This window comes from Amblyomma mixtum, chromosome 2 (assembly GCF_055824585.1).
Source record: "Amblyomma mixtum isolate Tamu chromosome 2, ASM5582458v1, whole genome shotgun sequence".
In the NCBI taxonomy this organism is placed as follows: Eukaryota; Metazoa; Arthropoda; class Arachnida; order Ixodida; family Ixodidae; genus Amblyomma; species Amblyomma mixtum.
This window is the reverse complement of record NC_143013.1, coordinates 219378281-219404934: the sequence shown is the minus strand read 5'-3', so window position 1 is coordinate 219404934 and position 26654 is coordinate 219378281. Positions and strand designations below refer to the sequence as shown.

At 55.5% G+C, this 26654-nt stretch overlaps 1 protein-coding gene across 3 annotated transcripts in view; it reads right to left on the bottom strand.

Moving 5' to 3' along the window:
* The window catches only part of ssh (Protein phosphatase Slingshot), a 296033-nt gene that overhangs the window by 141490 nt on the left and 127889 nt on the right, over positions 1 to 26654 (bottom strand). For all 3 annotated transcript variants that reach the window (XM_089573131.1, XM_089573129.1, XM_089573130.1), the window contains exon 2: positions 10457 to 10521. In XM_089573131.1, the coding sequence (XP_089429257.1) occupies positions 10457 to 10521 (65 nt within the window). The remainder of the gene's footprint in view (positions 1 to 10456; positions 10522 to 26654) is intronic.

Genomic DNA, 26654 nt, shown 5'->3' with positions numbered 1-26654 from the left:
GGGCTTCCAGCTGGCCGACGCTAGGCTCCGGCTCCAGCAACGGTGCACGGTTTTAGAGTAAAGAAGGAGCGTGGCAGGACGGCTTCGGACGGCGGCGTTTTGGACGGGTGCCAAGACGAGCCCCCCTCGTTCCACGACAAGGCGGTCTCCGCCACGGAAGGGCGGCGATGCCGCAGCTACACAGTTGACGCCGCAGCCGGCGCGAGGGCCCACATAACACACACACGGAGCGACCAAGAGCCAAGAGGGGCCCCCGCGCCTCGCCCGTTTGGGCGGCCATTAATTTCGCGGTGGCGGCGCAGGGCGTCCCTTTCTCCGCGTCCCGTCCGCAAACAAGTCGCGTGCGAGCCGTTACCGCCGAGCGAGGTTTCCTCCCCCCCCCCCCCCCCCCCCCCACCCCACCTCGGGCTGTCGGAAGTTGGAACACGTCTATGTATACACGCGCGTGCTCGTTGCGCAGTCGACGCCGGCAGCCCGCGCGTGCCCGCGCAGAGGGGGGGGGGGGGGGGGGGGGGGGGGGTTGCGAAATTTGAGCACTCGGACATGATTGATACAGCCGTCCCCTCGACAAGTGGGCCACTTCCGCGTCGCGTCCGACACAACGCTTCGCAGATGAGGCGAGGCGCTGCCCCGCGAGGAAAGTGGGGCGAAGTGCCGCCGCCGCACGGGCACATACGTCTTCGTCGCGAGGGGCCAGGATTGGATGCGCGCGCATTTGTAGACAAAAGTTCGCACGCTGTTTGGCTCTCGTCCCGACCGACGCTAAGGGCGCCGCCGCCTTTTGAGCGTAGGCCCCGCAAAGCGCGGGCGATTAATGAATGCCCGCGACAGGCTGGCACGCAATGCGTTCGTTGCCAACTTCGAAGCTGCGACGCTTCCTGCCGTGCACGGCTGCAAGCGTCGCCTGATGAAAGGAAGTTTGGTGAAATCAAAGAGAGTTATGTAGCGCGCCTTAACGGGACGCTGGGACAGGAAATTGCGAGGCGGGTGAACCAAGGCATACCTGCTCCCGAGTAGCTCAGGGCTCTCGGAACAAGACAAATTGACGACAGTTGCGAATACGCGAGCACGGGATGACGTCACCAACCAAGTCCCTTCGGTGACACGCGACGATGCGAAACCACCGCTAAGACAGAGCGGCGGCTCAAGTTGGCGCACACGTCGTAAGCTCGTGCGGAGTCACAAGACCGTCGACAAACAGGCTGGACATCTCGGGACTCGTAAATAACGGCGCTGGCAAATTCCGGCCGACTGAGCGTGCCGTCGCGAAGCCCTGGAATGAAGCTAAGGCAGGCGATCAGACATTAGTCGCAGACTGAGGGCCTTTACGAAGGCTTAAAAGAAAGGCGACGGCAAACAAATGCCCACGCGTGTTCTCGCCACAGACCGCTGGAAATGACTTCGACTTGACGGACGTGCGGTTTCCAGTCGGTCGCTGCTGCGATTCGCGTATCTGGTGAGCCCTTGTACGATAAGAACCATGTATGGCATGTTCTCGAGTGCGTATGCAGATAAGAAAGGTTGGCAAGACATTATCGCGCCTCAGCGAGACAACTACATCACCGCGACTCAAGAATAAACAGCAAGAAGCATGCGGTGTTTCCGATCCTCCGATGATTCCCTGCTTCCTATACATAGCACAGCAGCGAGCCATGACGGAGAAGACGTTCTTCCTGCTCGTCCGGAGACCAACGCTGCGCAGAGGTGCCGGTCCTGCTCGACTCGTGGACGGGTCGACATAGTTGCGCATGCGGCTGAAGTCTATAGGGTGGTGAATAGAAAGAGTATATGGCCATACGTCGGGCACCGTTCCGACTCCGCATTTTAAGACAACTGCGGAAGAAATAAAATAGCATACGCGTTCGTGCATAACGTGACACAGCATAAATGCGGAGGACGTAATTAAGTGCTTAAAAAGCAGGCTTTACGTAAGGGCCGCTCCTAGCAACAACATAAAAGCCAGCTCCTTCCCCCTCCTTCAGCGGATCCCACGCAATTTGAGCCGTTTCGCTCCCACTTCACAAAAAGAGCATCGAGCGGTTGGGGGTCGCCCACAACAAAAACTAGCCCGCAACGTACATCGAAGATAAGCTTGCAGCACAATGCTGTGATAATTAGCTCCTCGCCGTTGTTCTAAACGCAACAAGGCGCACTGCTCACACGGCCAAAATGCCCAGCAATGTTCTGCTGCCGACGACGCCTGCTCTCTGCACCTTACGCGAGCCTTTTGCACTCGCCTCCTCAGGCCCCACGAATTTCAGACAGAACGGAGCCTATATACCAAGGGCGTAGAGGCGGTGGACTCAGTTTTCTGCTGTACAGACACGACGACGTCGCCACCCTAGCGCGAAAAAGCCCGCAACGCAGCCTGCGCCACATGGGTTACGCACAGCGCGATAAACCGTGCCGCCACCAGCGAATGCGGAAGTGCGTCGCGTGCGGCGCCCTCTGACCGCCCTATCGCACCCAATTTGGAAGCGCGCGAGAGACGTCGGTCGCGCGCTCTAAGGGCAAGAATCGGGGCAGGCCCCACCCACGACTGCGGGGCTCGGCAGCTGCTGCCTTTCCCGAGCCAGCTGCCGACGCTAGGGATAGGTCCAGCAGCCGGCACAGCCACTGCACGAGCCGATTTGATACAGCGCGTGGCCCCCTGCCGAGACTCGATGCACATTAGAAGGGCTGCTGGCTGCATCCACCGCGTCGAGTTCACGGCGCTAAAGGGTTCACCAGTGGCAGTGTCCATAAGAAATACATGGGAACTTTCAGAAGCTATACCATGTCTAAACATGGCTCGATTTTCATGAGGTTTGTGGCAGCGTTTTCGTCTTTAGTGAATAGAGGAAATGCTGCGGACAGATTTTATTGTTTAAGTTTCATTTTTTTATTAATTAGACGCAAAGTTCCAGAAAAATGGTGCTTTTAGATATGTCGAACCTTCATGTCATCTTGGGAAAAAACTACGCCAAATATCAAAATTTCGTCCGCAACATTTCCTCCCTTTTTCTTTCTTGATTGTTAGGCCGCAATTTTTATCCATATCGAACCTAGTGTTTGTATTTTACAGGCTCTGAAAGTTGTGTATGTATTTTCTGCGGGGATTTGAATTTCGCGCTAAAATTTTACTAGTGCGACGTGGCTCCACCTGGCAACAAATTATTTTGTCGCTACTACACTCTACCACCAACTTCTTGCTTGTCTGTGTTCGTGCGCACACTTTTTTTTAGAACCTGGACGAACTTGATTTCTTTCTTTCCTTTTTTCTTGCTTGGGCTGTATTTCGAAAGGATTCTGCTTTTCTTTTTCTCTCGAGCTTGTGGTGCGAAAAGGAAGCCGGATGCAAGGCCACACCCAAAAGCACCTCACCCCCCACCCACCCCTCCCACAGCACACACAGCACACACAGTAAGGCATTGTTCGCACCAAAGCCCAAGTGAGTCGAGTTATGGGGTCAAAAACCGGTTACTTTGTTCACGTAAACGCGCCGAGTCGAGTCAAGAGATCGGGGTTGACTCAACTCCACCCTCCTCCGATGTGCTTGTAAACGCTGCCGGGCCGAAAAAACGGAGGGGAGAGAATAATGCAAACTTGTTTTTCACTTGCGCTGTCGCACCTCTGAAGCAGCGGTGGTGTGCCTCAATCTTGGCAGTGTTGTAGGCGTTACCGAAAAAAAGTAACTAAATACGTTACTCGTTACACTAAAAAAAAAAACGCGCTACTGCCCTACGTTACCCACAAAAAAAAGGTAACGCGTTACCGTTACCGAAAAAAAGTATCGCACGTTACTTTGCCGTTACTCCATGGCAATAAATTTTATTGAGTGCGTCTTCGCTGTAAGAACTCAAGATAACAATTTTATAAAGTTCACACTTCATTTAATTCCAACTTCACAAAGGAAACAGCAGAACTCAACAAATTTACAGTAATTTTGGTGTGCTTCTGCTTACGAAATTACGCGGAAATTGTGTAGCAATAAAGAAATGCTTACATGTCATAGTTCCGGAAAAAATCTATTAGCGCACATAAACATTTTTTTTTTTTACTTGAACCTGCATAATTATCGCGAAAATGCGAGTGTTTACGTCAAGGTGTTCAAGGTCAGCTTCGCTCGCTTAGGAACTCAATAACCTGAAACGTAGCCGCAGTTGCAGATAGAAACAGCAGGTTGGCTGCAATCCCCTTTTCTGTGCTGTACCATTGTGCTCTTTCGACGGCTCTCTTGGGGCCATCTTGAAGTAAACTGGCGACATTCATGAGTTTGCTCAGAAGAGGGAATGCGAGTGTGTCGCGTGGGAACGAGATCTTTTGGCTGGAAAACAAGCTTACGCAGAAACTGACTTACAGATTTCTACAAATGGTTCATTGGTGGCTCGGCATGCGTCCACTCTTTAGAGAGTTGTGGATGTGAGGGGTTTGGGGGTGAAGACAAGTGTGTGACTGCGTGTTCGTGCTTTTTTATTTTAGTTGAGTGCGTCGTCAAGGGCAGGTGTGCGAGCCGCAACAATGGTCGTCGAGAACACCGGTACATTTTATCTATTTGCAACATCATTTTCGGCGTTTTTTTTAAAAAAGGGGCGGAGGGGGACAATTGAAATAAAAAAGTAACTAGTAACGTGACACCTCACGTTACCGAAAAATGTTAACGTAAGTACGTGACCCGTTACAGTTCCGAAATGGTAACTAGTACGTTACTAAGTTACTGAAAAAAGTAACGCGTTACCGGTAACGCCGTTACTTGTAACGCGCGCGTTACCGACAACACTGAATCTTGGATGCTACCACTGCTCGCTCGCAATGTGGTGCTCGACGCTTGGTGTCACTGCTTATGAACCGGTCTCGACTAGCTAAAATCGAGTTCATGTAAATACGCGTCGGTCGAGTTGACTTCCCTCAGCCCGACCCCCGACTCAACCTGGCGTTACTGGTTCATGTAAACAGAGCTAAGCAAGCACTCGCTTATGCAGTGCCAAAGTTAGCGTTCAGTCACCATGCATAGCTACAGGACGCTCTCGGTGCTTTTGCAAACCACACTTCTCGTCCTTTTAAGTTTCATCCAATTTTGATTTGCTTGGTGACTTGTTGGTGCTGAGAAGCGGAAGATGGGTGTTCGGCGCTGGGAAACCTCGTACGAGACTAGGCAAAGTAAGCTACAGGCTGTCACTACAACCGAGGACATGCTTCTGTAGCTATGTAAGGAAGGCTACGCGGGAATGGGAAGAAAACAGTCATAAGGCCTTGTGCTAGGAGCTCCTTTCTTTCCTTTTATTTAGAGATTGACTACATAGGTGTTCAACACAATGGAACCTTTTCCGGGTAATGTCCTGCGGATGCACCAAGCCTCTCTTCCGCCATTTTAACTGACCCCACCTGTCTGCTCGGGCGAAACCAGTAACCCCACCCTACCATTGTAAAAGAATTTTCGCAGAAAAGACTCAAGGAAGCTTAGGAAACCCAAACCGGAAATGCTAAATTGGTGGGTTACTGGGAAATGGTCCATTGTATGACCCCCCACATCCTTCTGTGCTCAATGGCTTGAGATGGGTTAACTTTTTTGTGCTTCGGTCCCCCGAACCTTGGCCACATACCTACAGAAAGTTCTGGGTCTACTTTTTGTACGCGGAAGAACGAATATTTTCGTGTCGCGGTCAAGGGTCGCGGTGTAGTTTACACACCTGGAGGGGCAATAGAACTTCCCTCCTTTTTGGGGTACTCAGGTGCTGCCATCTATCGACAGAAAAAGTTCAAATCTGAGTTGCCTTGTAGCTGGTGAGCCCTCTTAAGGTATACTCGGAGAATTCTGAAGACTCGCAAAACACGTCTTCGAATCGTAAGAAGACAAAACGAGCACAATTCACGTAGACATATGCGCAGCGGGCCGTGCATCTGCTGACGCAAAATCAGAGACGCTAACTTGAACCTGACCCTCGAGATTATGATATTGACGCTTCCCTCGAGAAGAAACAAACAGAAAAACATTCGTTTTTTGTGGCTCGTAACCAAATGTACAGACATCGGACGACAGAAGGTGGAGGAATGCAAAGAGTCCAACGGAGCTCGCCGGTACGAAAATTGCGTGTATACTGCATAGCGCCGCTGCCTCGACCGAGAAACTCATTTCCAAAAACTCCCCCGCCCCACGCACAGTCGCGACGAGCTAATGCGCTGCTTTTTTGGGCCGGAACAAGAGAAGTACGGCCCCCACGACAATGCGTGTCCAGACTGCGCGAACAGGCACTCCGGCCATGATGCATGTATCACGTCAGCAGCCGCGGCACGCTTCGCGTCCGATATACGGCACTGCACGCCACGCACGGACGGTAGGACGCGTGCAGAGGAAGGGAGAGATACCAAAGGAGAGCGGAGCGCGATCGGAATCTCGACGAAACCAGCCAGCCCCGCAGGGCAGGGAGTGCGTTGTAAACGGTTTCACGTACACGACGCGGCCGTGTAGCCCGCATGAAATATGGATGCCCCCCTTTGTTCATCCTGTTTTGTAATCGCCCGGCATATCGCCTGGACTCGGTCATCCGAGTATATGGGAAGATGATCACAACGTCGTCGGCACCCTAACAGCAGAGCTATATGTCCTGTTGTGCCCGGGCTACGCTCTGGCGTAAGTGGATTAGAACGCGGACTCTCTCGTCGGCTGGTCACGGCAGCGGCGACAGCCAAGTCTTCTCTGGAAGCGGTCAGCACAACTTTGCCAGTGCACCCTCTATCTACATGACGAAGATGACCAAGGCCTGACGTAATGACCCTCCCGGAGAGGACCCTCGTTCACCACCAGCTGGCCAACGAGAACGCCATCCAGGCGGGCCATGGGGGGAGATCCTCTCAAGAATGCGCCCGAAATGCATGCCATGTGATTCGGGCGGACTTGGCAAACCTGGGCCACGTTGAATGTGGACCTCGGAGCGCTGCTCCCGTGAGCTGAGAGCTGCGCAGCTATCCAGCTATTCATTACTACGCACCGGAGAAGCACTCTGGTAGCTTTTTGTAGCGAAAGCTACACTACTACAGCTGGGACGGATTTCGCCGTGAGCCTCCGAATGGCCTTGAAACGACCTTGAGATAATTCATGGCTAGTGTTGCTATATGTTTAATCATGCTTATGTAGCTTTCGCTACGTGAAACTGGGTTCGGCAGAGTTGAACTGCTACCTAACTTTTTTTTCTTTTTTTTTGCGACGGTGGCAGTCCCTTCGGTGCGAGAGAACAGGGACCTTTATAATAGGGTGACCTTGTTCTAAAAGTCCCTAATGGTCACGCTGACTTCGCTCAGAGCAGGGCAGCATACTCACAACGCTGCGAAAATGACGCGCGGCATATTACTGCGCCAGGTGAGTAGTTAGCTTGAGCACTCGATGACCGACGACGGAAGGGCTTCCTCTCATACCTCTGTTCTCTAACTGCGTTCTGTGTATTTTATGCGAACATATCGCAGTGCTAGCCAGCCATGCAAGTGCAACCATTCGTAAAAATACCCAGTCCAACTGATGACCGGTGGTTCATTGCAGTGTCAGCCTGGTTAGGAAAGTGGAGGATCAATGCGCGATCCATGCAGCAGTATATGCGTTAGCACCAGTGCTCCCCCTAACGGTGGCGTGATTCAGTCCGCAAATGACAGTGTGCCCGTCGACTGCGTGGTGAGAGCGGTTTCCCTCTCGCCACTCGTCCCCTCCCACTCTCCACTTTGCCTCCTTTTCATCGAGGCTTCACACGCCGCACACATTTCGCTTAAATGGAGGTTCTAATGCAGACGCATTGAAACGCAATCGGTGACGGCAGAATAGTCAGGGCTAATGGCTTGGTAATGAAAGAGGAGCATTCGGTGATCAATCATAAGATTTTTGCCCTGCTCTGCAATGGACTCCTCACGGCTTATGTTGATGGAAATAAATACTTCGGCTTCGGTCATAGAAAGGCTTCTGAGCCTACTGCATTGCTTCTGCGGTTGTCCTTGCCTCTCGGATCCTGCAGTGAGTCAGAGGGGCAGTTCCACGCGCTATCGGAGCTCTGGGGCACAATAACAGATGGTCGGGAATCGACCTGCCTCTTTCTGACAAAGGGTGCACGCCCCCCTAAATATATTTCATTAGACGTGTGCACGCCTCCGCGGCGGCCGTTAATAACCATGACGAGCAGCATGCAGACTATTCGAGCTTCTGAAACGGCCGGAAGCTACCAGCAAGCACGGAGGGCGGTGCCAGACACGTCCGAGTTTTTCGCACGCGCAAACCCAACACCGCGGTGCACGATGGCGTTCAAGGCGAAACACGCGCGCGTGACTCACTGCTGGCAAGGAAAAGGCGCGGAGATAGGCGACGGCGCTTCGGATTACATATGCGCTAATGAACTGCGGCGAGCTTGGCGCCAAACGCGCTTGGCAACGAGCGCGTATCGCTCCCGGGGGGAGCGCGACCGCAAATTCCGCACAACCGTGCGCGACGATCGACACCCGCGAACTCGATCCAACCGCGAACAGCAAGGTCGCCCGGGCGCAGTATCACTCCAGTGCAACGCTTTTTGCCTTCCTCGGAGTCGCACGTGTCCGCCTGCTTCCGGTAAGCCTTGGCATCAGTGCGAATGAGGGGGGGGGGGGGGGGGGGGGGGGGGGGGGGCATACAACTAAGCGAGTTGGTACATGGTAACAATTCGTTGGTCGGTACTGAACGGTATCGGTTCAGCGGGAATTGTGTATATGCAGTGAAAGGACTTGAGCTGGTTCGAAGGATGGGAACGAACTACTCATTACGTACAGATTAACCGTAAGCGGGAAAATTCTGAAAACGCATCTAGCAATTAAAATTATTATTGCAAATTAATACAACAGCAGCAGCGCTAACTGCACTATGCGATATTAGAGCTGCAACAGCCCAGAATTCATTTTAATCGGCGCAAGCTAGACACCTATGCAGCACGGCCGCCGACTGGGTAAAGACGCGTGTTCCATGGTGTCTGTCTTAACGTCCTTTGCCTCTAACACGCGCGCGCGTTGTGGACCTAAAGAAACAAATTACGGGCCTTCCCCGGACGACGGTCGACGCTAGGTTCCCTCATCAACCGGTTCGCCCGTCTGTATACGCCGAGTTCCAGCAGCCGCGCGCTGCTCAATTAGCACGGGAGCGCGTGTGTACACAACAGCCACCTACGTGCAGGAGCATACATAAGGATCCCGCCAAAGACGTTCCAAGGAAACGCACACAACGACGAGGGCGGCCTCACCGGCGGAGCGCCTAATAAACACGTTCCGGCGCTCGGCGCACGCGCCAAGAACAACGCGCCAGGCGGGAGAAAACGCGTTAATTAGCCGCAGGCGTGTGCGTGTGTGTACGTACTTACGTACGCGTACAGTGCGCGCTTCCGCCGATGCACTCTGCCGCCGTGACGAAACTATGCACGCCAGAGGTAGGTCGGAGACAATTGGCGATATCGCGCGAAAACACTAGGCGCTAACTCTGGTTACGAGAAGGACCGCGAAAAGGACGAGGCCAGGCGCGCGCACATGCAAGACAGCGTCGCGAAATCAGCGAAGGTCGGTGCACGGGGCGATGGCCCAGAACGCGCAGAGACGCCTCGCGCGCATCTGTTGTGTACTTATATCCTACACAACGTTTTCCCGACAAATGGCTTTGTTCTCTCGGCGGGAGCTCTCGTGGTTGGAGCGTGTCGTCGTTTCCGACGCGACATCGCGGAGCACACTGCGGACGAGGGTCTGCGGGAAGGTCGTCGGCGTCGCAGGCATGCTGCGGACTGATATCGACCCCTGAAGCGCGCTCAGCCTTGCCGGGGCACACATCCTGCGCACCGTGTGGCAACGAAACGGGCGTCGTCAAGCGTGACTCCAGCTGTGGGGAAACACCACGCAGGGAAAAAAGCCTGATCGCGAAACGCCGCTCGACTTCGGGAACGCGGTGAATCACCATCGAAGACCGTCTGCTGATCACGTCCACCAGCGATGCCATCGAGTGGCACGCCACGTTGGCTGGAAACATGACCTGTACGTTTTTGACGACCGAGTGCGACCAAAGAGGTCGGACAAATACAAAGCCACGATAGTCGTATGCAACTCGGGAACGAAGCGGCTTTTCCCCGTCAAAGGACCCCTTTCCAGCCAATGGCGTCGACTGATTCTCATGAGTCTGCTATCGTGACAATGCAGAGAGTGGCAGATGAAAGGGGATAGTTGCCTCCCTGCATTGTCAAGCTAGTAGGCTCATGAGGATCGGCCGACGCCATTGACTGGAAGGGGATCCTTTGACGGGGAAAAGCCGCTTCGTTCCTGAGTTGAATCAGAATAGAGACATTCCCCTTAGAACCGCTCCGCATTGATTCAGCCTTCAAAGAGCGGACTACACATCACGCAAGACGAGGCGCCGTCGTGTCCTACAAGCATCCTCGGTGATCGCGCGTACAAAAGCTCGCACCGACGCGCTATACGGCATTGGTTGATTACTCACCTTCGTTGAGTCTTGCGGTGGATTTCTTCCTCCTCGCCCTGCTCCCCGGAGCCATCTGTCTCGTCCTGCACGCAAAAGAGAAAAGCGAGAAAGAGTCACTACAGGTGCTCAGACCACAAACACCTCGAGCCACACAAAAACAGCAAGGCATAGATACACAGGTGAGCACGATTACCACGCAACTCAGAGCGTTCGTTATAATTGTCAGCTTGAGAGAAATCTCCTCGACCGCTACACTCAAAACACAAACCAACCAATGTGGGAGTAAAACAATGAGTAAGCTGTACTCTAGCGCACTCCCTTTTAAGGGAATGTGGTGCTGCCTAAGCCCCGGGATGTATTTCGATCTCTAAATATAAGGGTTGCTTATTCTTAGAAGCAGGCATATATTCCCACAGCAAGGCACAGTAACTTGATGCAGTTAGCAATCGGAGGTGGCTTTAAAACGCGGTACCGAGAGGCCTTGAGGTTTGCGAACACAGGAGATTGAAATATCGGTTAATATCTCCGTAACTGCTAGAACACCGCATGCTTCTAAGAGGGAACAGTATGTGTTCCGTATTTTTAGTGGTGGAAATCGACTCCAGGGCCTCGCAGAGTACCCCTAAAAAGAACTGCGTTAGAGGACAGTTTGGTTTGGTTTGGTTTGGTTTATTGGGGTTTAACGTCCCGAAACGACTCAGGCTATGAGGGACGCCGTAGTGGAGGGCTCCGGAAATTTCGACCACCTGGGGTTCTTTAACGTGCACTGATAGCGCACAGTACACGGGCCTATAGAATTTCGCCTCCATCGAAATTCGGCCGCCGCGGCTGGGATAAAACCCGCGTCTTTCGGGCCAGTAGCCGAGCGCCGCAACCACTGAGCCACCGCGGCGGGGGCGAGGGGACAATTTACTCCTATACAAGGTAATTACTTGTTTAAGGTGTATATACATAACACGCGCCATGTCTGGTACATCGGCAGTGAAAAGAGCGCGGTCCCAGAGAACCCCAGGATGTGAACTCGCCCTGTCACGAGCGATTCGCGCTCTGACCACCGGGCACACAAGAGAGGACCCTTCCCACGCCCAGCATTCCCAAAACATTCCACGTTTACGACATTTGAAGGCGGGTCACTGCAAGCAGCCAAGGATCACAGCAGCTGCCGTCCGGCAATAACCGGAGGTGGCCGGAAGGTGCGAGCTAGGCACGTCCGACCGCCTCCAGTGTGTCGCTTCAATCCCGGTGTGACCCCGTGTCGGGGGTCCGAAGCGGCGCCACGGAGGGTTAACGCCAAAGGCTGCCCCCCTACGTGCCCGCCGTCCAGCAGCGACGCGTCGAATTAAGCGGAGTGACCGGACCGTCTCACTCTGTTCTTTGTCAGTCGGCGCTCGAACTCCATCACGAAAACCAACTCGCCCCGACACACCGATTAACCTGAGCGAAACGTCACCTACGTCGGGTCACCCACCCGGCGACAAACGCCGACAAAATACGGCGGCCCTAATTGGCGGTGTCGAATCGCGGGAAGCGCTAAACGGCGTCATTTCGTTTAATTAGAGGGCAGCATCGGAATGCACGCGGAGGGCACTTCGCAATACACGAGAGACAATTGCCACCACCCGAGTGCTGTCGGAGAAGGCGGCAGCAGACGGCCGGCAGCGGCGCTTTGAAAACAACAGGGGAGGAAAACAAAACAAAGCGAACAGATGCAGTGAAAAGAGGGCAGCGACCGCGCCATCCCTCATCGTCGCGCGCTGCCATTCCGCAGTGGCGGCCGCATTGCGCCGGCAAGCGGATCGCGTTACTCTGTATCCCCGACTCGAAAACAAGGAACGGGCCCCTTAACTCGGCAGCGCTCGCGCCCACTGCTCGAGGGAGGCACGAACACATCAGAGCGGAAGGCCGCTCTTAGTCACATTTGGTCTGCAGCGATGCTCGGTGTTTACACAGAGCCACGCGATTTCACTACTCTCGATGAGTGGTTCCGGCTTGGCTCTATTAATAATCAGTCTGTAGAGAGCCGGCCTTTGAAATTTTCTAGACCCAGTATGCGCCCTTTCCAGCGTGGTACTCCAACTTTTGTGTACTCACAAGCAACCACCTCCTGCCAGTTCCTTTAGTGACGAACGAGCTCAGTGCTTGCAAAGCTAACTTGAAATAAAACTAAGAAACCACAACCTGCACACATTGAGCCAAAAACGCACATCATGTGTGTACTCAACACGTTACCTTCCCCTGACCGGAATCTCTACGTACTCGCATATACACTTCCGAAAAATTCAGATTGATACACTCCGCTTTCCATTTCCAATATTTATCTTTCGGACGCGTTCTGTGTCTCTCTCTCACATACATATCTCACATCTTTTTGTACATGTAGTTTGAATGTCTGCCATTTATTTTGTGAATATCTTGTATCTGGACCTTTCACTAGGCGAACTGGCTATGTGTCCAATCAAGTTTTGATGCACTGATTTCAGAAAATAAAATGATAATGATGGCGAAAAAAATGCGCAATCTACCGCGGTTGGTCATCGCTGGAGATAGCACGCAACGGACAGCAGTCAGAACACGATGCTACGAGTCGGTCAGAGCCCCTGGTAAAGGCGAGCTAGCCGCCGGAAAGGTTTGCTAGCGCACGCAAAGCGACGACTGGCCATCACTTCACAGGGGCGCTACATCCTCTCCAGGCTGCCTGGGCGCACAGCTCCCCGCGTTCCGGGCCAACGCAACAGCTCGGGCGCGCGCGTAAATGGACGCCGTCTCCGAGGCATTAAAGCGCGCCTAAGAACAATGACCGGAAACCCAGAGGGTCCGGCAGCCCGGGTATACATGGGGGAGGGGAGGGAAGGAGGCGTGCCACGGTCAGAAGCACATCGCGCGGCAGCCCGGATGATCGCCGCTCTCGGGCCGAACCGGTCCGCGGACGACAGCGAGACCAGCGGCAAGCAACGCAACTAACGCAACACTGGCGAGGAACCGCCGCCGATGCCCAGGCGGGTCGCTTTGTCGCCCCTGTGTCGCCGTTGTCGGTGCCGCGGCCAAAGTTGATCAGGGCTACATCTTGTCTCTCCGACGGCCGGACGGTCGCGGCGTGCTGCTGGTCGCCTCCTCTTCCGCGTCTTCCGCGGTGACGCAATAGCCCGCGCTCTCGGCGGCCGCCTGACAGCCCGCGGGCGCGAAGAACGCCAAGGGCGCGGCCTTCTGAGGGGCCAGCGAGCGCCTGTGCATACATGCATAACGACGCCATCCATTAGATAGAGAGGGGAGAAGGGACGAACACGTCTACTCGCGAGGACCGCGGAGTAAAACGAAGTAGCAATAGACTGCTGCAGATCGACGACAGGAGGACGCGTACATGAAAGAGTGCAATCCCAATCATCGCAAGGGAATTGCAGACTGAGCGCATAGGAACGAAGACAAAGGGCAAAGAAACGAATACTACAACAACCACGGTGTTGTATTCGTTTCTTTGCCTAGCTATTCAACTTCCTTCGAAACGAACCAACTAGCCCGCACGGACCTTCTACCATTGGAGTGAAAGAGGTCTGGCCAGCAGCTGGTAGAAATAGATCTGCTCCACACTGTTGGCGACAGCATCGCTGTAGCTGTGCTGCATACAAAATAATCTGTTGTCTATCTGCAGAAGACAGGTGAGTCCCATCTATGGGCCCTGATGAAACTACACCCTTAATGGCCCGGTTACTTGTTGAATGTACTGCATACGTCCAGACCGCGGGGAAAAGATCGTCCCAGTGCAGAGACTTCGTGTCAGCATTATATCACCGTGCCAGCAATATAGACGGAGGAAAGTTGAACCTCATAAGAATGAAGGAGCTTGACACAGCCCTCTCATTACGTAGGCTGCAAATTCTATAGGGAAGGAGCTTTGAGATGTTGGGTAATTAATTGATTCGAGACGAGGCATTCAAGAACCGTGTTACGCGAAGACATATTAGATTGGTTGCCTCCGCAATGGGGGCCACACCATCAGTGCGCCACACAACGTCCGGGCACCGCATCAACCTCGAGGGGGCCCTGCCTGCACGGCTGCCGCATATCTCGGAGGCGGTCACTGCGTACAAACGCCGCCCTGGCACGGGCGCAAAACGCGTGGGCACGCACTTTGCGTGCCGCGTCGCCCACGGCGCGCGTATGCACCTCACCTTCAGGGTCGCGCCAAAAGGAGCAGTACCACGGGGCGTCCAAGACGCCTTCGGGCTGGCCTCGGCGAGGTCGCCCCGAGGCGCCAAAACAAGGGACCACGCGCTATCTCCGCTGAGGGGCACGTCGCCTTCGCCAGAGCAGCGATGGTCACGAACGAGCCTCAGTACACTCCGACCGCAGGAAGTATTGCGTAACGGAGACGTCTTAGGTTTGCAGTGATCTGTACGGTCTCCCCCGCGAGTACCTAGAGGCGGATTTACAGGTAGAGGTGCGCAATGATCCCCCCCCCCCCCCACACACACACACACACACACCTCTACTTAAAGGAGTATAGACAATTAATTTTGGTGGCATATTTTCTTCTTTATAATGATGCCGAAGACCCTTATGCACGAATCAACACGTGGTACTCGCCTACGACTGCTGAATAATTTATAGCCAAATTTTTCTGTCGTGCTGTTTCGGCTTCAATAGCCGAATGATGGCTGTGACGTCAAAGTGAGGTTTTATGTCACGCGAGGCATGGAAATACTGCGATATAATCGCTGCTTAATCGTTTTAATTAGCTACGGTGTTGAATCCAGCCTTCCTCAAGAGCCGGAATGGCAACGTACGTAGATGCACCTATCATATTGCAGTTTTTCATGCCTCATGTCATCTATAGCCTCTCTTTGACGCCACACTCATCGTTCGCGTGTTGAAACCGAAGCCGAAACAGCACGAGAAAGAAATTCGATCATAAATTATTTAGCGATCGTAGGTGGATATCACGTGATAATCCGTGTATGACAATGCCTTATGCCTCATTACAAATAAGAAAACACGCACCCATAAGCTAGGTATCTATACTCCTTTAAATCCACCACTGAGTACCGCCGTCATGCTGCTTCCCCGGCCTGCACGCAGAGACGTGTGCGTTGAAAAAAAAAACTACAAAAATAAAACAGAATACCGCGTTTAGACAAGCCTTGCGATACGTCGATAACCAGGGAACCACGGCAACTTAACGCGCAAGTCGCGTGATGCTGCCGCCGACTGGGCCGTGACGCAGCCGCGTAGGAAACGAAGCTGATGGTAACAGGAAGAGAAGGCAGCAGGGAAGGGGACATGTAACTTCGCACGAGAACATGGACGCACGCGAGCGTAAATGGCTGCCACCTCGATAGCAAAGGAACCGTGAGGAGAACCCCGCCAAGTCACCCCAGGGACCACTTTCCGTCCTCCTACCGGAAGGTGGCGCAACGAAGTCGGATCGTTGGAGAAAAGTGCTCGGTCAGCGAAGAAAGTTTCCAAGGCCGCGTATACACTTCGGACCAGGCCGGGGGAGAAAAACTTTCACCTCGCGCACTGAACAACAACGCGCCGCTTCCGAGCGAAACGAGCAACGGAAGACCGGTCCCGCCGTACCTTTCTTCGCCGAAGACGTAGTTGCGCAACGCGCGATCTGTCCGCAGCTACTGCCCAGGTCGCGCACCACGCTGCCGGAAAGGCACGTGAGGGGAAGAAGGGAAGGGTGCTCGATGCGAGCCCAGCCGTGAGTGAATAGTCACGCCCGGCAGTAATTACTCGAATCAAGCGCGTATCGGCCGCACGCACTCACAACACGCGCAAAGCCAGCGAGCGCCACTCAACGGACACCCAAGGACGAACGAGCGTATATACGTATACATAACATGCCTGGGCGGGCGGGGGCGGGCGCTCGGCGAATTAGAGCCGAGCGAGCTGCGTGGGGATTATTATATACCCACCCTCCTAGGGGAGCCGAGTTGCGGAATACGCTTCCGCGTATTACCGCACGCGACAGACCGGAAAGATGCAGAAAATGTGCAGCGCACGGCCTCCTCCGTCCAGATAACAGCCGTGGGATGGCACGCATAGCTGTACGCCGGGAAAATCTAACCGGTCGTATATATCTGGGCTCATGAATTTACCGCTCGTAAGAGTGCGTCGCGCATGTCGCCAGCACTGTAGCCAAGGTGAAATGCGCATGTGCTCGACTGACGCTACAGACCTTTTCGCTGTTTACGGCTTGCTTGAGCGCACATATGCCTTTTCGACTTTGGCGCACATGCGTAGTAAGCTGCCTGCATGACGACACTGGCCAACTGAATTGCCCCAACGTTTACGCATTACAAATGGTAGAAAGCCCGCATAAAGTCAAAGAAATTCTTCCGCTACGGCTCCAAGGATACTAAACGCTCGCTCCAAATGAAGTTTTCGTGCTTTAGGCTGTGCACAATGCATAGAAACTCGTTCACGTACAGATGGCACCCTCGTAGAGAGTACTCAGCAGGAGTTCCTCGAGAGTTACCAATGTGGCGCCCCCCTAAAAGCGTGCGGTGGCGGCATGTTACATATTTTGCTAGGCGACCACGCGGTTACAATCGTCTCCACCGAAAAAACGGCATCCACCACAAGCGCAGTGAGATATATATATACTATCGGGGACAGAAGTCTCCAGGACGCGGGAAGAGCGACCTCGGTCCCCAGGTGTCACACTTGCCAAGGAAAATCCGCTTTCACTGCACCACATTGGAGCACGTGAGTTCACCTATCACTTCCACAAGCCTGGCTTTAATCAATTGCCTTGCAACGCAGCTATCGGCATTTGTTTTCGAGTATGCGTCCAGGAGAGTTGTCCCCAGTAGTACCTTGCGGCTCAAACAGACAAACATATCCAGCAGGGAGCAGCATGACAAAACGGGCGGCTCAAACGAGGGAAACATCCTACTTATCCCTCTACAAATGTTGAGGCCTCAAGTACCGTCTGGCAAATGACAAGTCAATGACAAATGACAAGTGCAAACGACAGCAGTGAAAGAAAACAGAGTGACTCCACCTCCATTCCTGTGCTGTAATAGAATCAGGCTGAGAAAGACTTCCGCAACGCGCAACTTCAGATCACGGCTAACTGAAGGGCACGAAGCGGTTCTTCCAAGCGCTCACACGTTCTCAGCGGCCAACTTTCCCACCGAAACCCGCATAGCTCCCGCCGCAGAGAGCGTACACGAGCTGCTCGTTATAGTTAGGCAACCGAGTTAAGCCGCACCGCCAGGAATGCGCCCAGCACTCCGGGACGAAACGGAACGGGACGGGCTTGGTGAGCGCCTTGGAGCGTAGATTAACGCGAGCCTCTCCGTCCAGTCTTGGAAGGCGCTGCTGGCCGTCCGAGCGTCGACGTTTTGCATATTCGAGGAACAGCAGCCGCGCGTGCACCTTCAAAGAAGACCGAGCCGGGCAGCTGTGCACGCAAAAGAGCGAGGGCCGACAGCGGCTGGTTTTGTGAAGCAGCGCGCCGAAGGCGCCACGAGGGCGGACGGACGAAGCCAGGCGTGGTCTCTTCCTCGTTCTGCGAGCAGAACACGAGGCAGCGGCGGCTGAAGCGCAACAAGCAAAGAGACGACCGAGATAGAATGACAGAAGAGAAAAAACCGGGCGCCGCGTGCAACAATTAGAATAGTGCGTATGCCTCTGGGGACCTGCCCTGGTCGAGCGACAGCCGCGCGGGTGAGTCCTCCCGCAGCCATTTATTTCAAACCGTCCGTTTGTGATGTGCACGAACTACGGCTGACCCACTGTACTCTCCTCCCCGAGGACCTCACCGCCGGCCACGTGAAAGCAGCGTTCCGGAGAAACGCCCGACTCGGCCAACACAAGCACCGTCGCTGTACCTAAAGCGTCCAGAATCCCCCCTTGACACGGGACAACGCACCCAACGGGACAGGCGTAACGAATTCGACGAGATGAACGACCGCGCGCGTTGACAAACCCTTCGTCGCGACCAACGCGGCACGCTCGACGATGCCCGGACCCCGGGCCAGCGGCGAAGGATTCCACGTCGAGGCACGGCCGACTCGATAAGTGATTAAGTCGGAGGTGTCAACGACTGCTTTCGGAAGGCGTGACGAAATGCCGCATACCCCTAGATCGCTGAACGGGTGCAGGTGCCGAGCGGCGTAGACAACGGTCGACGGTGTCGGTGAGGCGAAGATGGCACCTGCGTCCCACAGTACGTCCGGCAAGAACCAGCAGCGATGAATAAAAGAGGCGAGAGACATTGAGGCGGGAATCTGAAATGAGCCCCAGGCCTGGACCAATGGTGCGGCCGGGAAAGAACGTTTGCCTCTAAGCTGTAAGACAGGCGATCGAGGACACGACAAGCAGAGACAAGCAGGGGAACGCGCGAGTAGGGAACACCCGCAGCAGCCAGAATTCGGACTCCCAGCCGGATGTACCACCGCTGTCCAAGAGGGTTCGCCGTGCTCTACTGCAGCGTAGACCAGCTGAGGAGGTGCGCCCCCTCAGCAACAACTAAACCGAGCAAGCCGTGGATGTTTAGAGTCATCAAAACAACGAGTGGCTGACGCCTCGAACCCACACCGAATTATGCTTGACGATCAGGCTGTCACGAGAACAGCCCCTCGGCCCTCCGAGGTCAGGAGGTGCAATCCGGCCGGACACTAAAGGCTGTCGCATATCACGACGCGGCCGATGCTCGAAGGCCACGAGAATGAAAGGACAGTCACGTGAGGGAGGTGACGGGCGCTGCGCGGCAGCCCGTCCGAGTGTCCTCGCTAATATCCCCCACGGCACCGGCGTGGCACACCGGGGTTAACGCATCTACCAAAACTTAAGTGCCGCTTTTTTTACCAACTGCTGTGTTTCCTCATGACGATGCAGTAAAAACGTGTTAACAAAGCAGTCGGAGTCAGGAAACAGCTCCGCTTACTAACTTTTTTTACAACCTCCATTCTTCTCCGGACACGGTGCGCAGGAACTCCGTCCCTCCTGGGCCGAAGCACTTTCTCGGCCGACTCGGGCAAGGACGCGTGACGCCCACACTGCTGCGCGACTTGCGCGTGTGCACCGGGAATTAAAGCGGGGACGGGCGCAAATATTGTCTCGGCGGCGAGCGGGCACAGGAGCGCGGCGGCTTCCGGCAGCGGCGGGCAATGGGGCGTAAGGCCAGGGCGTCGAGGGGGCACCAAAGCGAGCGTAATTCAAACAAGCGCTCCACGTTCATCGCGTCCGCTGCGCCGCGGAACGAGTGTTTGTCGGAAGGACGCACTTCCGAGGAGGCTCCCAGAGGGGCTGACCTGCGCGGCGGGCCGGAATATGTAAGGCGGACATCTGCAGAGGATAACAGCCTCTGCAAACACGAAGTTGTACGAATTATGAGGTCGCCAGGGCAATAAAAGCAGAGCCGTCTCGGGAACACGGCTCAATTTGCACGCCAGGGTATAACAAAGAGAGCGCAAAAGTGTTCAGCGAACACCCTCAAGCGGAAGATAGCGAGAAATCCAACTCTCGTGCATTTCCTCGCGTACGTCAGTCACCTCTGTGGTTCGGGCTAATGGGCAGATTTCAATTTACCTACACAGATGGCTGCGTAGGCGAAGCAAGAAACCATGAGCATAGCGTTTTCTTTCTTTCTTTTTTTCCCCCTGGTGGTCGACGATGTAGGAAGTAGCGGAATCCAGCGCGCACAAGGAGCTCCGAAGCACGACCGGCCCACGAAAACAGTCACAAACGGAAATTCCACAAAACGGGAACACGAACAGCTTTGATGCAAGTAAGCACATTCTCCTCAAGGTTCACAGCCAAGTGCGATATGAGGTGACCTGTGCGAAAACAACCCAAACTCGACAAGCGCTGCGACGCGCCGAAGGATCCAGAGAGGGATACCCGAGGTGCCAGGATGGAGCAGCCAGGATGGAGCAACAGCCGGGGCGACCTTCCACGTGCGCGGATGCGCTACAGACGCGCAGGAAGCGGGAAACGTGAAATTCCTGCGGCGTGGGAGGAGAGCCGGACAAAGAAGGCGGAGGGGGGGGGGGGGGGGGGGGGGGTGCCGGTGAGCAGCGACCCCAAAGGGGTCGAAGGGCTCGGGGCGCTCACGCGCGGAGACCGTGACGCCGGAGTTGCGCAGCTTTTCGGGCAAGAATAGCGCGCACCCAAGGAAGCAGAGACTCGAGAGCACGGTGAACAGAGCGCACGCCGGACAAGACGGAGTCCTGAAAAAGCGCCCCCCTTGTCCGACCGGCGGGCAACAAAGGCGCCTCTCCGTTGTCCGCTCCATTGAAGCCAAAGCTGCACTCACGGCCAGGCTAGCCGGGCAGCGGTGATCGTTCCCGGACGTATACGAAAGCTGATTTCGCTTTCGTCCACGGCGTTCCTTTCTTTTTTCGCGTACTCTACTGCCGGTTTGCCGGAGAAGCACGGCAGAGTCGTCGTACCAGGACGACAAGAGACGAGGCAAGAGGGCGGGTCACGACGGGGAGGGATAGCTTCGGCCACTGCGTACACCGGGGCGCCTTTACGGGAGACGCGTTCCGCGAAAGCCGCGCATGCGAGCACGTCGCGAAGGACAACGAGGAAGCGGAGTGATGTGGGCGGACGGCAGTCACGCGGCAGCGCACGCGGATTCCAGTGCACCGCGGACGCAGTGCGCTCGAGACGCACCCGTCAGTGCACGCTGGACGACGGACAAGCTCCCGACAAGATGGCGCCCAAATGAGGACGGCAAAGAACGTGAAGCAAAACAAAAGTTGCACCGCGCACTGCACCGCGCGAGCCATCGCCATGCAAATAGGTTACAGACTTGAACAGCCTGTGTGGGCACAATACTGCGCTGTGCAGAGTTTTAGCCACAGATGCGGGTGAGAAAAGCAGGCCTGAGGCATCGCTGGCTGAACCGTCCTGCATCTGGTTCCTTCGTGTCTCGTGCTCTCTTCACCTCTCAATTTAACCGACACGCTGTTAATACCAGGCAGGCTACACCGGCTAAGATACATCCTGCAGCAGAGCGGTCGTTAATAAAAAAAGGAGCATCACTGCTGCAACGCACAGCATGGCGGCAACAACTGCCGAGTCGAGCTGAGTGACCTCGCTCCTGTGCACTGACGTGTGCCATTACGGCAGATATGACACGTCTCCTACGCGTCTCCCCCCGCGAACTGTCTCTGACGCCGTCACGCAGATGTGTGACTTGATCAGCGACCTCTGCGACCTCCACGAAACAGCTCGGTAGCGTGCTAACCGACGGCCGACCGCAACGCGCACACGACAGGTGTCTGGCCCCTGGTACGCGTGCTACGAGTGCAAGGTCTACGGTGGCGCGTCTCAATAACGAATCGCCACGACGTGACAGGCGCACAACGCACCGCTGTGAACGAGCCGTCAGTGCACGGCGAACGCACGGGCCGGAGTAGACCAAGCGTCCCCCGGATTAACATAGTAGAGCAGGGGAACCGAAAGTCCGACTGACAGTCGACGCCATGCACAGGACGGCTCAGGACATCGCCCCTGCTCGCTGTGACACATCCCCCCGTTGCGCCATAATGTTGTTGCGACGAGCCAAGTTACGGATATAGTGGTGAGAAGACCGAGCAGACTTCGATGTCAGTGTCCGTCGACACCCCCACCCCACGCGGTGATCGATGCCCCTCAGGAGCAGCACGGCGAGCGCACGCTATGCCGACCAAAACACGCCATGGATGTCGCCGCACAGTGCCTTCACTGCCACCATTCATAACTCACCGCGGGCAAAAGTTCACAGGGCCCCGGTCAGGCGATCGGCCGAAAAAAAAGAATAAGCCCCAGCGGCGCAACGAAGTCGTCACGAGAAACGAGCTGCCATGGCCGGACGACCGCAGTCGCTCCTCGAAATGTGAGCGGTCACGGTTCCCCGCTGACGTGCGTGATGCGCTGCCGGGCACACAGCACTGCAGCGGTGCGCGGAACAAGTAGAGCCCGCGCACTGCCGCGCCTGGGTGCGCCCCACGATCACGGAAAAGAATCGCCACACAGGCGAGCACGCCACGGGGACACAGGAAGGGTTCCGCGCGACACCACGAGACGAAAATAGGAAACACGAAACAAAAAAAAAAAAAAAGAGCCGGCCAGCGAGGGTGCCTTCCTTTTATTCCCCCACTTCCAACCCTTACGTCTGCGCCACATCTCATGTGGTTGAACGCTGGAAGAGACAGGCCGGCGACAGTTGCCGGTAAACGGCGGTGCACACTTCGGCGTCGATAAGAAGGGGATCGCTTTTCGCGACCGACCAGAAGCAATAATTTTGTTCTCGTGCGAATGACAACCCCTTGATTGGTGGACAAAGGAGCCAGCTACGGTCATGCACTTTATTTGGTCTTGTTGCGAATAAGAGCTATCCAAGCAGCATATACGCCTAAAGCGATCCCCTTTCTTTTTCTTCGCCCAACCTGAAGTATGTACTATACGTTGGTGTTGGGGCAGGTTGCGGCACCATTTTTAGCATTTTATAGCGCACCCTAACGAATGTAAGTTGGTGTAGAGTGTCGCGGGTTCGCCAGGAGCGTCATTCCTTCTCATTGCTCGCCCGCCTATCGCCCTGTGCCTTGCAGTCGCCCCAGATGGCCGTGCAAGCTAGCTGGCAGCAAGACAGCTGCTCCAACCACTGACGCACCCTCCCGACATGCTACCTGGGGGATGACGTCTACCGGTACTCGCTAACCCTGAATTCACCCCCATTTGACATCTGTCCAGTACTAGTGGCCGAACGTCTCCTCGGCTACGGAGTCAAGACGCCGGTGGCGAGGACACATTCGGCCGTTTAATGTTGCCAGACAGGCTGGCCCGCACTGCACGTGCCTGGCTCTGCAGCACGACTGGCAGGCACTCACGACATGGGCGGCTGCCTCGGTATGTGGACATGGCACGAACTACGAGACAGCGAGCGAGCCCGTGTGGCCCAGCCCACAAACGGCGAGAATCGACCGCGCGCATATGCGTATCCACGAGCTGGCGAATCGGCCCCGTCGCGTGCTCAAAGGGGGCGGCGGCATGCTCCGCTGCTGCTGCTGCATGGTGTTGCGTGCGCTTGGACTGACCGCGCCGCTTCCGGGTTTGCGCCAGCTCACCAAACTCGGAGCTGCCGGCCAGCATCAGTATTCGCAGTTCGTTTCCTGTTCGCCTCTCGCACCGAAGCTACCACTGCGCACGCAACGCGAAATATGCAGTGTCGACGTCCAAACAGACGCACAAAGCTAGTTTCATCAAAGCAGCTGGACACCCCTATAGTGTCGTCGGCTCGCCAAGTAAGTTATGCAGCGCCCCTAACTGTTTCATTTCCTCGTCCAATCGCATCGTTACGCAATGGTGAAGCGCAGCCACGACAAGCTCAAGCGCGCCTGTCCCCCGCATCGCCCCTTTCACAGTTACACGAGTGAAAAGAATTAATAATTATGCCATTACTATTACTGCTGTTATTAGGGACGGTCCTCGCGAAGGTAACGCCGGCGAGCCGGGTTTCGTGCATTTCGTAATTCGTCGTAACGCTGACGCTGATGCCGATCGAACTTACGCGAATTTGGCTCCCTCACAACTTGAGCACAGCGACTTCTCACAGCACCGCGTACAAGCGCGAGCACAACGGCGCGCGCAACCGCAACAAGGTCAAGATCAAGGAAGGTTCGGGGCCGGTGTGCCACTCCAACGCCCAATTTCGAGCTCGAAACGAAAGATAGAGAGAGAAAAGGAACTTGGAAGGCAAGCACGCGGCTCGCGGTCACGTCCACCAAATCGCGGCGCCGGATCGCTCGTGCAACAAAAGAAAAGGGAGCCGCTGATCAGGCGCGCAGATCTCGGCGCGCGAAAGCCTCGGCAAACGCGCCGTCTTTTTCCCGCGACGGCGTGTCCTTTCACCTCGCGGCACGTAACCTCTTTCTTTCTGCTCCCATCTCGCTTTTTTCCGGCCCTTGGCGCTCGTAACACACATACGTGTACACACACACAGATCGAGAGGCGCCCCCAACTCGCACGCGGGTCACCGTGTTGGTTCGCGGCCGCCGGCGGCGTCTCCACTACTCTACACGCGCAGGTCGAGGCGAGCAAAAGAAAGAAAGAACAAATAAAGAAGCGCTCCCGCACCGCAGCGAACACGTCGCGAGGCGCCAAACGCGGCCAACGACAAACGTCGAACGGCGAAACCGCGCGTCGCGACCCGGTTCCGCAAGGGGTCCTCCCGGGCGCTTTCTTTTTTTCCTCTTTCACCTACCGCCGCCGGCTCAGGAAAGCAAACGGTGCTCCGCGAGGCTCGCGCCTCTCCATCCTCGAGGAGCAGCGGGCACCATCCGTTGCCGCCAGTGGAGTTCGGTGCCGGCGGAGGAGGAGACTGCACTGCATGGGACGGCGCGGGCTGGTGACCCTGACCCCGCGCTCGCGGCACGCGTACACCACACGCATGACCACGCATGCGCGCGCCGAAGAAGGGCGTCCCGCGTCGCTCCCTTATGACTTGTCACCCGCTTTTTTTTTTCTTTATTGCCGGGGTTTTGCAAAGAAAATTGGACAAAACAAACAATCAACAAAACACAATAAACGCTATGTACGTACGACTCGTGGTCAGCCAGCATGAATCTGGCTGCGTCTAATTAAAATTCAGGCAATGTACAGAGCGGCTCTAGTTTTGAGAGCCACTCCGGAGGGTCCGCAGCGGCCTTCTGAATGGCCAGAAACATGTCCATATTTTCGCGAAAGTAAATCCTGGCAGGTCTTGCGTCTCGGTCACAATGGTAGGCTGCTATTCTGGAGCGCCATATACAGTGGAGGCCTGTCAGCATTATTAAGTCGAAAGGCACCCCATCCTCATTTTCAACAGATAAGTACCGAATGCCGTACGGGTCTAGCGGAAATTCTTTAAGGTTCGTTGCAACACATCCCAATATAGAGACCCTTCTCACGGGCGGTCCCACGTGTACTGACACATTTACTGCGCCGTATCAACTGTAGGGACAGCATTTTCGGTATTATGAACTTAGTTCCACACTTCCGTGTGACCTGAGACCCCCCTTTTAGCCCACTTCTTTCGCTATGCTCCACTCGTACACTACACCCAAGATCGTGGCCGCTTGCGAAGCCGTGGCCGCTTGCGAAGCCGTCCGCAACGCGTGAACGGGGAAGCGCGAACACTTCGATTCCACTCCCTCGCACCGCAGCCACTCCCCTCTCTGTGCCTCGCCGGAGGGAAACAACGGCGAACCGCCCGAGTGATGCGCGCAACGAGATCGTTCCCACGGGCCGCTCCCCACACCACTTCTGCGGTCACTTCGAAAGCCAGCGCACGCATCGAGCCCCCCCATTACGGCGGCCGCAAATGCATACACACCATCGCCGCCGCCGCGATACCCCCAGCACGCACACACACACACGCATGGCAACGAGCACGTACTACGACTCCCGTAACGAATTGCGCCACGCACAAAACGAAGCGCCCGATTAACGCGCACGCACGCGCACCTGCAGTCCGCGGAATCGACGACGTGAGAGCAGCGTCGGCGCGTGACAGCGTCGGCTTGTTTCCTCGGGCAGCGCCGATGCGAGATCACGTTCCCGAGGCGCCAACGAGCCGACTCGCGCTATTCCGGGAGCTGCAACTGCTCTACGAAACGTACAACGTGGCCCCGTAGCGAAGACAGGGCTCGGCAGAAGGACAATGGACTGCTCCCGCTCTGTTTTGCTTCCTCGTCACCCCCCTCCCGTATCGATTTCCCACGGCGGTCGCGTTTCAATTTGCGCGTTTCCAGGGAGGCATGGCCGATTCTGGGTCAGCTGTGCCTCGGAGAGCACGGACGCGAAGATGGGTGTTACGGAGAAAGAGATAAGGAGGGGGAAAAACAAGTGCACCAGACGGAACCACCTGACGAGCGCCGGACTCCCCGGCCCCGATCTATAGGGTGGCGCCAAATGAGGGAAATGCGCGCGTGTGAGGGAAAACTCGTCGTATCGATGATCGCACACCGGGGCCGGAGGAGGCGCTGGTCTCGCTTTTAGCCCGGAGAGAACGGACACGGGGGAACGCGTCGGATGGCCGAGAATAGGCTGTACACCCCCTGAGGCATAAAGCAGCGGGAACACGTGCAAATTCATCGAAGAAATGAACGAGCGACAATACCTCAACGAGACGCAACGAAAAGAGGAGGAAAATATTCCATGCACGAAGAAACCTCATAACGCTGCAGTACTTGCCGGCACGATGTAGTGAACGTCCTGCCATTCCACTAGGATGCGG